This window comes from Python bivittatus, unplaced genomic scaffold (assembly GCF_059951505.1).
Source record: "Python bivittatus isolate LINGU-HERP-01145 unplaced genomic scaffold, Pbiv_v1 ctg000480_np1212, whole genome shotgun sequence".
NCBI classification, from domain to species: domain Eukaryota; kingdom Metazoa; phylum Chordata; class Lepidosauria; order Squamata; family Pythonidae; genus Python; species Python bivittatus.
Genome location: NW_028277075.1, coordinates 47534210 through 47548245, shown reverse-complemented (window position 1 = coordinate 47548245; position 14036 = coordinate 47534210). Strand labels below are relative to the sequence as shown.

The 14036-nt window shown below is 35.4% G+C and overlaps 1 protein-coding gene across 2 annotated transcripts in view; it reads left to right on the top strand.

Moving 5' to 3' along the window:
* LGR4 (leucine rich repeat containing G protein-coupled receptor 4) overlaps positions 1-14036 on the top strand; it is a 106325-nt gene that overhangs the window by 50615 nt on the left and 41674 nt on the right. For both annotated transcript variants that reach the window (XM_007434567.4, XM_007434568.4), the window contains exons 3-4: positions 12548-12619; positions 13481-13552. In XM_007434567.4, the coding sequence (XP_007434629.1) occupies positions 12548-12619; positions 13481-13552 (144 nt within the window). The remainder of the gene's footprint in view (positions 1-12547; positions 12620-13480; positions 13553-14036) is intronic.

Below are 14036 nucleotides of genomic sequence, written 5' to 3'. Positions count from 1 at the left end.
AGTCACATGGGCATCTTGCTTAATGACCACTCAGCAATTGAGATTCTTGTGATGGTTAAGCAAGGACTACCTGTGGTCCTAAATGAGAGAGTCATAGTTTATACACAGATGAAAATCAGGGGAAATATGTGTATATAACTTACATAATAATATTAGTACTTAATAATCAGTAGCATGGTTCTAGAAATGTTATGCTAATTAATATAATGGAAATTCTTTCTTCTTTTGTGGCAATTACTCATCTGGAAGTAATTTGTAAAAAGGCATTAGTAAAAATCTGTAAAGAACCAAAGACTATCAAGGACTTTGCCATTTCCTTTAATGATATGTGTACTCTATATCATGCCAACATGAGTATTAGGGTTGTGAAAATCATTCCTGAAAGTTTGATGCAGCTATTTCAAGGCTTGTTCTAGTCTTCTTAGCATTTATGTACATGTGTACCTGCCAAGATCCCTTCACAAATTGTGAATCAGCTGTAATGAGTATGTTGCTGCTCTGAGTATTAGATGGGGACTAGAAAACCTGGGAGAGTTTGACAGCATATTTCTTGCTTTCCTTGGAAAATACGTACAGTTCTGTACAAATTTCTGAATGTGTTCCACAGAATTTAAAAAAAATTAAAGCAGTTGTAGCTATTACTCTTACTAGCTCAAATGCATTATCATTAAAGGATTTAAAATCCCAGAATTTGGAGTTCTTTGTAATTTAAAAGTGTACAGACTTTTCAGTAGTAATTTAAGATGGCACCACTTTTGGTAAGACACACACACACACACAAAGGACAAAAAGCATCCATGGGAGTATAGAAATGAAAGGATTATTTTCCAAAGAAGTGGATATGTACCTAAGGATTTGTTCCTGTGGGAGGTAAAAAAAAGCCCTGTTTATCTATAAAAGCCTTTTTAGAGATGAAACATGAAAATTCATGACATGAAGCTGGATCTAACCTAATGTTTTATAACTCTGCAGAGCATTTAAAAGAGGTATTTCGCAATGAAAAGTCCCTCCTTGAAGTATTAAAGTAACTGCATCCTTTGGAAGCTTCAAAGCCTATCCCATACTGTCTGTGCATTTGTGAGTGTGGACAGCTTTGCTGGCAGTTCTGGAGGAAGTGTATGAAGTGCACACTTATGCACATACAGACATCTGGGGAGAGTCTTTGAAGCAGCCAAGTGAGTGTTCCAAAATCTGCTCTAGTGCTTTCAAGGCAGTGCTTTATGTCTACTTTGGAAACACCTCTTTCAGATTCTTTCCACAGAATACTGTATTGTACTTCCCAAAGCCTCTGCCTTTTCAAAAACCAGCATTTGGATAGGCTAAACAAATATAAAATCTAGAAGTGCTTCTGTAATTGTACTGCTGAACTAATCTCCAGTTACTCAGGTTTGTTGCCGCAGCTTAATTTTTAATTTACGTTTTCTTTTACCTTATAGATAGCACCATGTAATATCTTAATCATCTCTTGGATTTTAATTAAATTTTATCTAACCCTATAACAATTCAGTTGTTAGTTTTATAGCAATTTTGCAGCTTTCTTCTTACCATCTTTTAAAACTATAGTCACTTCCTTATGGGTTCTTGGGTTTTTTATGGTATAGTTGCTAATTCCACCATCTCTACATGTTTGCCTTGTGCTGATCAGAGACAGAAATAAAAGTATGTTGTAATTATTTTTGATCAAGCAGTCACAAAATTCTGCTTTGCTCTATCTCCCAATGCGAGTGACATTATTCTTCCAGAGAAACGTATTTGAATCTAGTTCTGCTACTGAAAGCACCGGTGTTCTTGATAGCTCAGAACCTCTTCCACCAGCCTTGATCAATAAACCCGTAGAATCTCTATCTGAACAGACTACATAAATTTAGTTAACTATGCCAAATAATATTTATTTATTTATTAGATTTATATCTCACCTTTATTTTCTCCAACTCAAAATGGCATACATAATTCTTCCTCCTACTTTGCCCACAGCAACAGCCCTTTAAGTGGGTTGGACTGATCGAGAGAGCCAGCTTTTGTGCCTAAAAGAGGACTAGTCTTTCTAGTTTCTAATTCCTAGTCCATCACCTTAACCACTACACCAAACTGACTATTATTATAACATGCGAAGGGTACCTTGAATCTTGGAACAGAGCCTAGAAATTTCAATTACTCCAAAATTAGGCTGCAAGGTTATTATTTTGTATCATTGGTTTGTCAGTCTTGCTGGCTCCTGTTAAGTTTCTGGGGCTTAATTCAAAATGCTGGTTTTAGTCTTTAAACCCTAAAATGTCCTGGGATCAGATTACCTGATGGATCACCCCCCAGCCCCATTATTAACCTACTTGAATATTTAGAAAACAGTTGGGTGCTATTGTATAACAGCTTTGGCAAATAATGCTTGGCAAATGTCTACCAGGGTGAGGTTACCTTCTAGCGATAGTACCTAGATTATAGAATGCTTTCTCCCTAAACCTTATGGGGATTTGATTTGTATTCTTTGCTGGTGCTTGATAAAAATTTCATTATCTTTTTAAGGGGCCTGGTTGCATGGGGGGAGGGGGAAGGTTGAAAGGTTTTTAAAGGATTTGAAGTTGACTCATTAAGCAATTGTTAAACTTTGATTGATTTATATTTCCTTGTTGCTGTTATGTTATTCATTTACCCACCCAGTTTATATTCTGCCCATTCTTCAGTCATTCTGGATGGTTTATTCTATGTCTATATTTGTATTTATGTCTGTACTATGTAGTTGGCTAGATTAGAAAGTAAAAAAAAAAAATCTAAAAATCGGCATAGACATGTATATATGTGTATTCTTATATTTAAATTATTTATTTATTCACTTATAAGTTCCAGCTGTTAATTAATTCTGAAAAAATACCAAATGTAATTATCAATTTTAAGTATCAATTCTGAAAAAATTACCATATGTAAAGCAAAAATAGCCAGCAACAGAAAATATACATAATAATATATATAAATTTAAATAAAATATTTTAATTAGATACCTATATTGTTGCATTTGTCCAGATACTCTTGAACAGAATCACATACAGTAATTCTCTGGCCATGTTTCTAACTCTGGGTCCAACAATTAACTGGAAATTCTGATCTGGGATATGTTTTACACTTGATTCTATTTACTAATGGCACTTTCTACTCCCTGGCCAAATCCTGCTGCATTGGAATGGCTAGCACTTGGACAGTCTTCCATGTATATATGCTTATCTAAAGGAATTTAAACGTGGCCTTGAGTATGAAAGAACTGTTAAGGAGGGACTTGGACAAGAGATTACACAACCAATACACAACTGAGAGATTGAAGGAAGCATGAGAAAGACACTCAAAATGACACCACCTTGATTTTCAAGATGGGACACAGAGAAATTTGTATAGGCTGTCAAGATTCTTTTATTATACTTTACAACAATAAAGTAGCATTCCTGGAATCCTGTGGTGTCTATTTCTTGACCTGGCCTAACTCAAAGGGCTGACACCAATGTTGAAAGCCTCACTGTTCCCTCATCAGAGGGCCATTAAACCTTGTTTTTAGATTCTGAAGATGGTGACAAATCCTTGGGGCATCTTACTGTCCTCAGAACAAATTGCCAAGGCATTTTATAGCCAGTGGATATACAGATAATGAACTTGTGCAATGCCATGATACATCCTAAATTGGTAAAGAATATGGTGTTTGGGGGCATGTTTTTATAAAGGAGATATGGTGTCTTCAACAAGTATGGTTTTTACTAGAACATAATTAAATATGTCCCTGTCATTTAATTAATATTATTGACAGTCCATCAGGACAATATATCTTCTATTCTTATTAACTGGGATATGGAATATATTAGAAAAATAAATATATACACTGCATTTTAATGCACTATAAACTAAGGCACCCCTATTTCTGCAAACTCATTTTTAAAATAAATTTTCTGTATTGTCTTAGATGTCTGTTAACCTATGCACAGTGATGCACTTTTAAGCAGCTACACATTGCTGATTAAATTGCTTTTAATTTACTAACTAGGAGATAGAAGATTCCCATAGTTGGTCTTTGAATTTGGGAGAATCACTGGAATGAATCACTTGCTTCAAGATATCCATTGGGAGCTCACTTGCTACAAAGAAGCCTGTAAACAACTTAAATAAATTTAAATTTTAACACCTACATTCCCCCCCCCCTTTTTTTTTACAAGATTAACTGATCATGCTACTTTTGCATGAAATATATTCTTTGTGGAAAAATTTACAGTGAACTCACTTAGATATCAGCTGAATAAAATGTTTTGCATCCTTTCCTTGAACTTCAAGCAAGATATTTTTACAGCTGCACAGCTCCCAGATGCTTATATAACTATAGAGGAGGGTTGCTACATCCATGCTGTAGAAAAGAGCCATCATGCTAACTGGAACTTGAGAGAGAGAAAGGGATTTGGAGGGAGGGAAGAGTTGAAAGAGTGTGTAAATTAGCAGGGACCCCTTATCTGAACTAAAAAATACATCATTCATGTTTATATGGTGTGCTTGTATTTTCCTTAGTAATCATATTGAATAATGTTTCTGTTTTGGACTGTAGAGTATCACAGGATTTCATTTTGTCCCGTATACCATTTAACATTAAACCTGGAGGTGGAGGGGAAACTCTTTCCAGATTTGAGATGTAGCATCATGTAGTTTTACTTCTTATTTTCTGTTTCTAAGAGAAATAAAGGGAATCAACTAGCCTTGGATAGAAAGATATTTTAACTTTATTTCAATTTAAAGTGTTCATATATTATAAATATATTCTATTAAATATATTCTCTCTCTCTCTCTCTCTCTCTCTCTCTCTCTCTCTCTCTCTCACACACACACACACACACACACACACACACACTTTACGATAAATAACTGCTAACCATATCTTAAAATAACTGCTTTCCTATAGCAGGTCACCTAATACATTCAAAAGAACTCTATAATTTTACATTTCTTATATAATTTTACCTTGCTGGAAGCTGTGTTTATACAACTAAAAGGTGGAGTGGATATTTTTACAAGAAAGTGACCAGTGACTCTATGCCCTAGTTGGGAGATTCATATATGCACCTAGTTGAGCATTTTGTGGCATAGATTGCTAGACTAAACAGTGCTGTCAACTAATCCAGCAGACTTCTTACATTCTGATGCTACATCACTTCTTGCTTTGGAAGGTTCTCTCAAATGTAGAATTGGTTCACTATGTTTCACAAAAGTCTGTCCGAAAAGCACCAAGTTAAAAGTGGGAAAACAAAATGTCATAGTTGTTTAACTATATAGTTGCTCCTACAGATACATTAATATGGAAATTTGAAATTTCATTATTTGTATTATATACAATATTTAAAGTAAAGATTGTGCTGTCAATCATGTTTCTAGTTCTTAGAAATCCAGAATTATAAGAAGAGATTAAACAAAGAGATCTTGTTTAACATAGATTATTTTTATGGTTCATATTGTGATTGTTACTATATTGTTTATAATCATTTATATACAAGATATTAGAATAAGTTTTGCAATGCATGCTAATTAATTTTATAGGAAAAATAAGTGTTTATATGCTGATAGTGCTAAGTATGGTGCAAAAATTCTAATAATAGTTTGGATAGAAAGCCAGAGGACCCTTGTTTGTGTGAATTTTAATTAGAGAATTTAAGATAGAAATACTGTATATATTTTACATAAGAATATGCCTTCATGGGTTGAATGCGATTTCTTTCCCAAATAGAAAGGCATAGGATGGACTGTAGTTTACTTTTCTGATAAATTAAGTATTATAGCAGATACAGGACTCATGCATGTTATGCCAGCCATCTGGGGAGCTGGTTTAAATTGCTTAAACTATTCCATATTACTGAACTAATGCATACATTGGCCTATATCTGCCTTTGAGGGAAAAGTGTGGATGGGTGATAGACAGCTATAAAAGTATGCCTTGTAGAAGAATCAAGAGTTACATTTCTTCTCTTGTAATTCTAGAATCCAGAGATTCTGTTAAACCAAACGACAAGAGATTCCCAGCAGGCGAAATGATGTATACTATGTATAACACATGGTTAAACTATATAAAATTCACTGCTATAGAATGTAATGGTGGTTACTGACTTACAGTAGATGGCTTGAAAAGGGATTTAGCCTTACACTATTATAAATTTGACCGTTATTAAGAATGCTATTTATAATGGCTAGGATCCTTAGCATCAGAGTAGACATTGAATACAATTTCCTTAGAAATCTCATACCATATTTCTGAGCATCTCAAAACCAGTACAAAAAGGAATACTAGACTAAAAAGACCATTGGCCTTGTCCATGTGTCCACTAATTTTTTTTTCTCTCTCTAATTTTTATTAAGAATTTTGCTTATAATAGTAAAATCTTATACAAACTAAACTTAAGAGAATAGAAGAAAAAAGTGCAAGAAAAAAAAAGAAAGAGAAAAGTAAGAACATAATAAAGAGAAAAGAAATATATAAAGAAGTGACTTCCAACCTTCATCACAAGTATAAACAAATTTAGTGATTGTTCACTCCCTCTAAGGTTAGAGACATTTATCTCTTCGTTCTGTATCCCATCTGTTATCTATAAAGAAATCCTTAAAACATCAGCTTTTCAGTCCTGGTGTCAGCAAAAAGTCCATACAGGTTTGTCAGAAGTAACAACATATCTTGTTTTAACCTTGATCAGATAAACCAACTTTATATTCCTTCCTTTTACTTCTAAACGTCTTAATCTTTAGTTCATTCAAATATTGCCAGAGGATTTTATTTCTCTTCATTTCTTCTTTGTCCCATCATAGAGTTCTTCAAGGCTTTAACAAGCCTCTTTTGTAAGTCTAATGGGAAAAAATTATCCAGGTCACTCTCTTGGTTTGTCATTTGTATTTCTCTTTTAAATTTTAAAGCCTCAGCCAGTTTCTTTTGTAGATCCAGCAAAACATCCTTTTCTGAATCATTCTCTAGGCTTGTCAGTTGTAAATCCACTTTCGAAACCATCTCTGTTTTATCAGATAAAATTTGTTCTGCATCTGTCCTTTCTTCAGTAATATCTTTTGGACATACAGGTAGTCTTCGCTTAATGACAGTTCGTTTCATGACAGTTTGAAGTTACGACAGACTTGGAAAAAGTGCTGTATGACCTGTACTCCCACTTATGACCATAGCAAACTATCACACCACTCCCTCTGGTCACGTGATTGTGATTTGCGACCATTTTTACAATGGTTGTTAAGTGAATCAGGTGGTTGTTAAGTGAATACCAGCAAAAAAGTCCATTGGGGAAGCTGGATTCGCTTAATGACATGTGATTTGCTTAATGACCATGTGAGTTGCTTAACTGCAGTGATTCACTTAATGACCATTTTAAAAGTGGTTGTTAAATTGGGTCCAGTCATGTGATTCGCTTAACAACTACCCTGCTTAACGTCCAATTTTCCAGTCCCTATTGTGGTCGTTAAGCTAGGACTACCTGTAGTCTACCCATAGAAGCAGACAACAATGACATTGTTGATATTGTGGCTACTATTTTCTTATTCCATTCTTCAAAATACTCGTTCAGTATTTTTATTGTAATAATGTTTTGGCTTGTAAATCTTTCCTTTACCTAAAAGCTTTACTTCCCTCTAGTGTCCAGTTTTTGAAATCATGAAATTGCTTATCTTTATTATATCTTGTAAAAACCAAAACAGAATCTGTTTCCCATGAGAAGCTGTTTGTTCTTTATAATTAATTCCAAAATCTTATTCTAAAAGTTTCAATATTCCAATTTTACCTGGACCCTTAGTTTGTTTATAACTTTCTAAGATCAACATCTTACTTAGCTTTTTGCTCTTTATTTCAGATTCTTTAAATTCTTAAGTTTATGATTAATTTTTTCTTTCATTCAGAATTGAAGGCAGACTCACCTGGCATTTTCAGACTTGTCAATCCAAAGGTCTCTAATAACTTAGAAGTAGTTAATGAGCAATTCCCAAAAGTGATTAGAAAGAGAGGTTTGTGAACTTAGTGTCCTTTAAAAGTCTCTGCAGTTGTGAGCAAGATGGCTAATCCCATCATCTCCTGGTACTCAAACTCATGGAAAACAACTGTCCTGCAATCTCTTCATGAGGAACAGCTGTATAAAGCGCACGTGGGTGATTTCCCGTCTTCTCCTTATCCGAAGCGGTTCCAAGGAACCAGTCTACTCATTGGTTACTTGGTCTTTGCCACGTTGACTCTGCTTTTGCAGAGCCATTTTCAGTTCACCATGCCTCCCCTGGAAGTCCATTGTGTCCACTAATGGTGATGAAGGTTCATGGTTCATTGAGTTGTTTCACCAATTGCTTTGCGTGTTATAGCATAAAATACTAAACTTGTGGCAGCCAGACTTGAATAACATGACTTGAGTAAACAGTCACTAGAAGATAGTGGCTGAAAAGAGCAACCCAGTCTCATAATGTATTTGCTGAGGAGAGGCATTGCAGCCAATGGCCAGTGAATATTTGCTGATTAATGTTGTTTTCCAGGATGTGGAACTCTGCCTTCAGAACACTGAAGTGTGTACTATATCAGATTATTCTCCTGTGATGTGATAGTTTTAAAAACAAGTATGCGGATCTTCCATAAGAGCATACAAATTCAGCTCACTCTGAAGCCCATCCTTACGTATTATATCTTCATTTTAAATATAACAGTCTTTGCATCATTTTAACCCATTTTAATCCAATTCTCTGATACTATACTGCTTTGTACCTGCATTTCAATGTGTGTGTTTTTCCCATAGTGTCATAAGCTTTATTTTTGATAACAGTAACTGCTGTATCTTCTACTTTTTCCATTGCCATATTGTTGTTCCTGTTTGCTAAACTTCATAGTACAACAAGCAAGCTTTTCACTTTTCCAACAATTTCATACATTGTGGGAGAACAGAATTATATAGCATAGATGAAAAATGCAACAGAATGGAAAAATCAGTTCCAAGGCTACCTTCCATTTCAAATATTCATGGGCAACAGCTCGAAGTTGTCCTCTTTGAGACAAATTGTAGTTGAGATTAAATTCCAAATTGCTGGAATTGGCAAAATAATATATTAGCTAATTAAAAAAAAAAAACAGCACCTAAAGGTTCTGATAATCTTCTAATAGCTGGATTGGAGAATGTGCAACATGCTGATTCATGAGGGAGGAATGGGGAACATACTGTTTGTATTGCTGCTTATAGTGGCTTACAGGTAATTCTCAACTTGCAATGGCAATTGGGACTGGAATTACTGTCACTAAGCAATGCGGTCATAAAGTGCAACTGCATTACTTAGCGATGGCAATCCGTGCAGTCTCAGTTGGCATCATTAACCAAATCCCATCGTCATTAGATGAGGCGACTTCCTACCAGTTTTCCAGAACTAAATTCAGTGGGGAAGCCAGCAGGAAGTTGCAGGTCCCAGGACAGCAGGCAGGTAAGTGGCTGCTGCCGGGTGGGGGAGGGAGCAGGGGAGAGTCATGGAGGGTGTGAGGGGGTGTGCAAGAAGCGACGTGGGTGCATGAAGATGCAAGAGAGGTGCGGGTCAGGGAGGGTGCGCGAGGGTGTGAGGGGGTGTGTGAGAGGCATAGGTCAGGAAGGGTGCATGGGTGTGTGTGAGTGGCCAGCATGGCGTGAGTGCAGAGGGGCTAGGGAAGGGTGCATGGGTAGGGGAGACTTACCCTAGCAACATGCGACCTTCTCTGCCTGCCTGTCAATCGACTTTCTGGGGAAGCTGGCAGAGAAGGTTGCAAATGGTGATCATGTGATCGCCAGGCACTTCAACCAGTGTGTAAGCGCACACCGGATGCCAAGTGCCCAAATTGCGATCACATGACCACGGGGGTGCTGGGACGGCCGGAACTCCGAGGACCAGTCATAGCCACCATTTGTTCAGCACCATCGTAACTTCAATCAGCCGCTTAACGAATGGTCGTAGGTCAAGAACTACCTGTATTGTGAAGAACTAATGATTTCGTACATCCTTTATTCTCACAATAGTCTTGCAGAAGAAGTTCGGTAGAGAGATATCTGTCTAAAATTGACTGCTAAGCTTTCTGAGAAGCAGAGATAAGTTCCTAATTCACCCCCATTCATGTCTAACATTTTGTCCTATTCTGTTCTTATGCTGAATAGAATATAAGAGTTTAATATGCATATGAGGGATAAGATTGTACAGAGTTCCATTTGAATTCCCTGTGTTCAGCAGTGTGTCCAGCGGTAAACTTGACTGGTCAGCAGTCATGTTCGTCATGGTTCCTGGTCATGAAAGATAGGATAGCTTGCTCAACACACAGAATTGGGGATTTTAAAGGTGATACTGGGGAAGAGACTAGTACACATGGCTCTTTGCCTGATACATTTGTTTCTATAGCCTTTTTATAAGGCTAAACTTTCTTGGAAGAAAACATCTTTAGATCACTATTGTAGACATATGGCTATCTCTGTATGCCTAATATCTCATAAGATTCAGTTTTTGCTCAGATAGATAGATAGATAGATAGATAGATAGATAGATAGATAGATAGAATGATAGCTAGATATTTCTATTAGCTGAATAATATTAAACCAATGAGAAAATACTCATGATAAAAGTATGGACTTAAAGCTGAAGAGGATACCATTATATTATTAATTGAAAAGAATACAGACTTTTTTATAAGTGATTTATTAGTACTCAATCTTAGCTAGCTTTAGTAATCAAACTTAGCTAGCTTTCTCAAAACGTTTTTGGTTCTAACAGCTAAGTCGTTTTTCCATATATGCTAAGTATAAAACAACTTACATCTTTTTCAATGTATTTACTGTGTTTTGCTTTGAATCAGGAAACGTGATGTTGATGACAATGCAATATAAAATCATTGTGAGGGAGTTTGTGGGTTGTGTGTGAATTTGTAAGCTTCCCTTACTTATTTCCATACCATTACCCACAGTTCTGTCCTTTGGGAAGATAAGTTTGTAGCTTACTGATAAATTACTCATATGTGTCTAAAGCTGAAATGCATTTTTTTCTTTGCTATTTCTCAATGAATAAATCAGTTCAATTTTATGTTCCTTCAGTTGCATCCTGTAATCTGTACAGGCATCAATAGTCTTAGCTGAGGCATGAGAGCAAGCAAAACAACCAATATGACTGAAAATTATCTTTTATTCAAATTGGTAGTTAGGGATTACCAGATGTTCAGCACTTAAAAAAACCCTTTTGCTCAAATAAAATATATAATGCCATTAGCATTAGCAGTTGGTAGAAATTGAACCATTCAGCAACAAGATTGATTTCAAAGTATTTGGAGACAAAGTGGCTCTGTACATATGTGTGTATGGAAGCTTTTGAAGCAGCTGTTCAGGCCTTCTATTGAACACAGCTGCTTTGAGGAGGAGAGAGACACTGGTGGTAACATGCTTTGCAAAGAATCTCTTTTGAATTTTTACATTACTCTTATTAATCATATGCTAACTTCTGATTTAACAGGCCATCATAGCTTCTTATTACATAATCACGAGCATAACATTATAATATTGAAAAGGGCCACTTGAACAATAAATCCAATAATTTGTCCATGCAAGAATGCATATTAAATGGTAATTGAAAGATCCTCAGCAAATGTCGCTAGCCTGTGCCTGAAATACATCTAGCAAAAGGGAGTCTACTATATCCATAGATATTTGTTTTCAATATCAGTAGTATATAATTCAAGCCATGATTTCAAATCCTAGCTTGTTTAAAAAGCCTGTTTTAAAAAACCACACCTACCTTACATTTGAACATCATGGTTCTGTGATTAATTTGAAAAAGATGTGTACAAACAGTCCTCTACTTATGAACTTTTGAGTTACGAACTTTTGCCGATATGAACAAACCTGCCTGCAGTTCCAATCTAGAAGGTCCTGGAAGGTGGGAGAAGATGGGAAAGGGTTAGTTTATGGTGTGCCGCATACATATGCTTGGCAACACCATCGCATGTTGGGAAGCATGTTTTTTATACTTGGTTGGACTTATGGACAGCCTCTTGGAAAGTAACCTGTTTGTAAGTAGAGGACCATCTGTATATTTTCACTTCTGATGTAAAAAATAGGAGATGGGGAGGCTTATGTGTACCTAAGACTCATTGTGGTTCATACATACAATATACTATGTATTGTCTGAAAACACTGGCCTGTTACACACATGCATTCCTAAATATGTCGACAGTCCAATTTGCATAATGCAGTATCTGGATAAATTTTCATAACTTTTAAGATTTTATGAACTAAAAACGAGCTGTAGGCTACCATATCTAGAGGCAGAATAGCACAAAAGGTGGTGACTGTGGCTTGACGCTTGTGGTTGAAAAGTTCCTGTACATGCAAATGTTAATTGTAAAAATCCTGTCCATTTTGAGTTCTTAAAATCATATGATTTGAGTGTTAGTAAACATGAAGTATAAATGCTATATAACTTAATTCAAAACATGTCAATTACTTAAAAGTTTTGGTGCACTGATGATTTATCTATCAGACAAATATAAATATGATGTATCTATTATTGTTGCGATCTTTTCCAGACGGGTGGCTGGCAATGACCTTGCTTTTATTCATCCAAACGCATTGTCTGGGTTGAAGGAACTCAAAGTTCTGTAAGTAATCACATTTCAGCACTTCATAGTATAATTCTTCTTTCTTGTCCAGTCAGCGTGTTCACTGATAGAATGAGCAGAACGGTATGTTTTTGTTCTACTTTCCATTACATTATAGAGCCAATAATGAGAAGAAAAAAAAACTTCTATTTTTCTCATAATTCAGATGGAACATTAACCTTTCAGTTGCTGAGGGAAAGAAAAATGTACATTTGTACCTCTTTTTTCTTTAAGGGTGGATGTAAAGAACACCATGGTTTCAGCTTGAATTAAGACTGCATGGAACAACTTTGCTTTCTTTACTTTTTTATTTATTGTCTACTATATACAAAAAAACAAAACAAAACCCTGTAAGAGTGTTTAGATACAATGGCTTGGGGTGAGCTACTAAGAGTTATTTCCTGCCATGCTGATGGAGAGCTGAAAATCAACTTTGTTCTATAGGTGCTTTCTATTTACAAAATGTTTCTTGCAGAGATTTCTTGCAAGATATATCTACAAATTAGGCCAGAATTCTATCCAAGTGAACAAATATCCCATTTGTGCCTAAGACCCTCTGCTTAAGCATTAGATAAAATGTTTTGGGATAAAGAAAAAACAACTAGTCCATGAAGGATTGCTTCTCAAAGTGTTTTCTTTGGTGTTGTTTCTTTGTTTTTTATTAGAATAAGAGAAAAACAGCTATAACAAGGGTAGTAAAGTTTTTTTTAAGAGACACAGGCTTCAAGTTATATTACTCTGAGACATTTAATTCAGAATTCCAGAATGTGGGAAGAGGCATACATAAAAGATATAGCAGGAACAAATTGTGCTAACTCTGTGGACATCAATTTACTTCTGTCTGTCTGTCTGTCTTTCTAGCACTTTGCAGAACAATCAGCTGAAAACTATTCCTAATGAGGCCATCAGAGGACTCAGTGGATTACAGTCCTTGTAAGTATTATTGCCTGAATGCACGTTAGTTTGGTTTCCTATTTTATAATTTCATGAATTATTTTGCATTTTGGAAACCACTGACATTCTAACATGATTTTTCATACAGCACTATTAACTTTTGCAAATGTGAAACTTTTCTAATAAATGTTCAAATAAATAAAATAGAAAGGCCTAACAATATACGCAGCTCAGCTGTGGAAGCTTCAGAGAGTTTATTATAGGTTCATTTTTTTAATTAATTGATCAATTCATTTTATTACAGGATATATACACTACCATATTCAAGTAATTATAGATGATTTAATAGAATATAAAATAAACACCTAAAAGAATTTATCAAATATATATGTTTGTGTGTATATGTTTATTAGTCTTTCAGTAGTTCTTGAAGACCAAACTGTTTCAAAATGCTTCCTCTTATGTGAATGTTGCCATTTTCATTTTTCTTATTTGTATTTTATATTGTATGGGTTTTTATTTT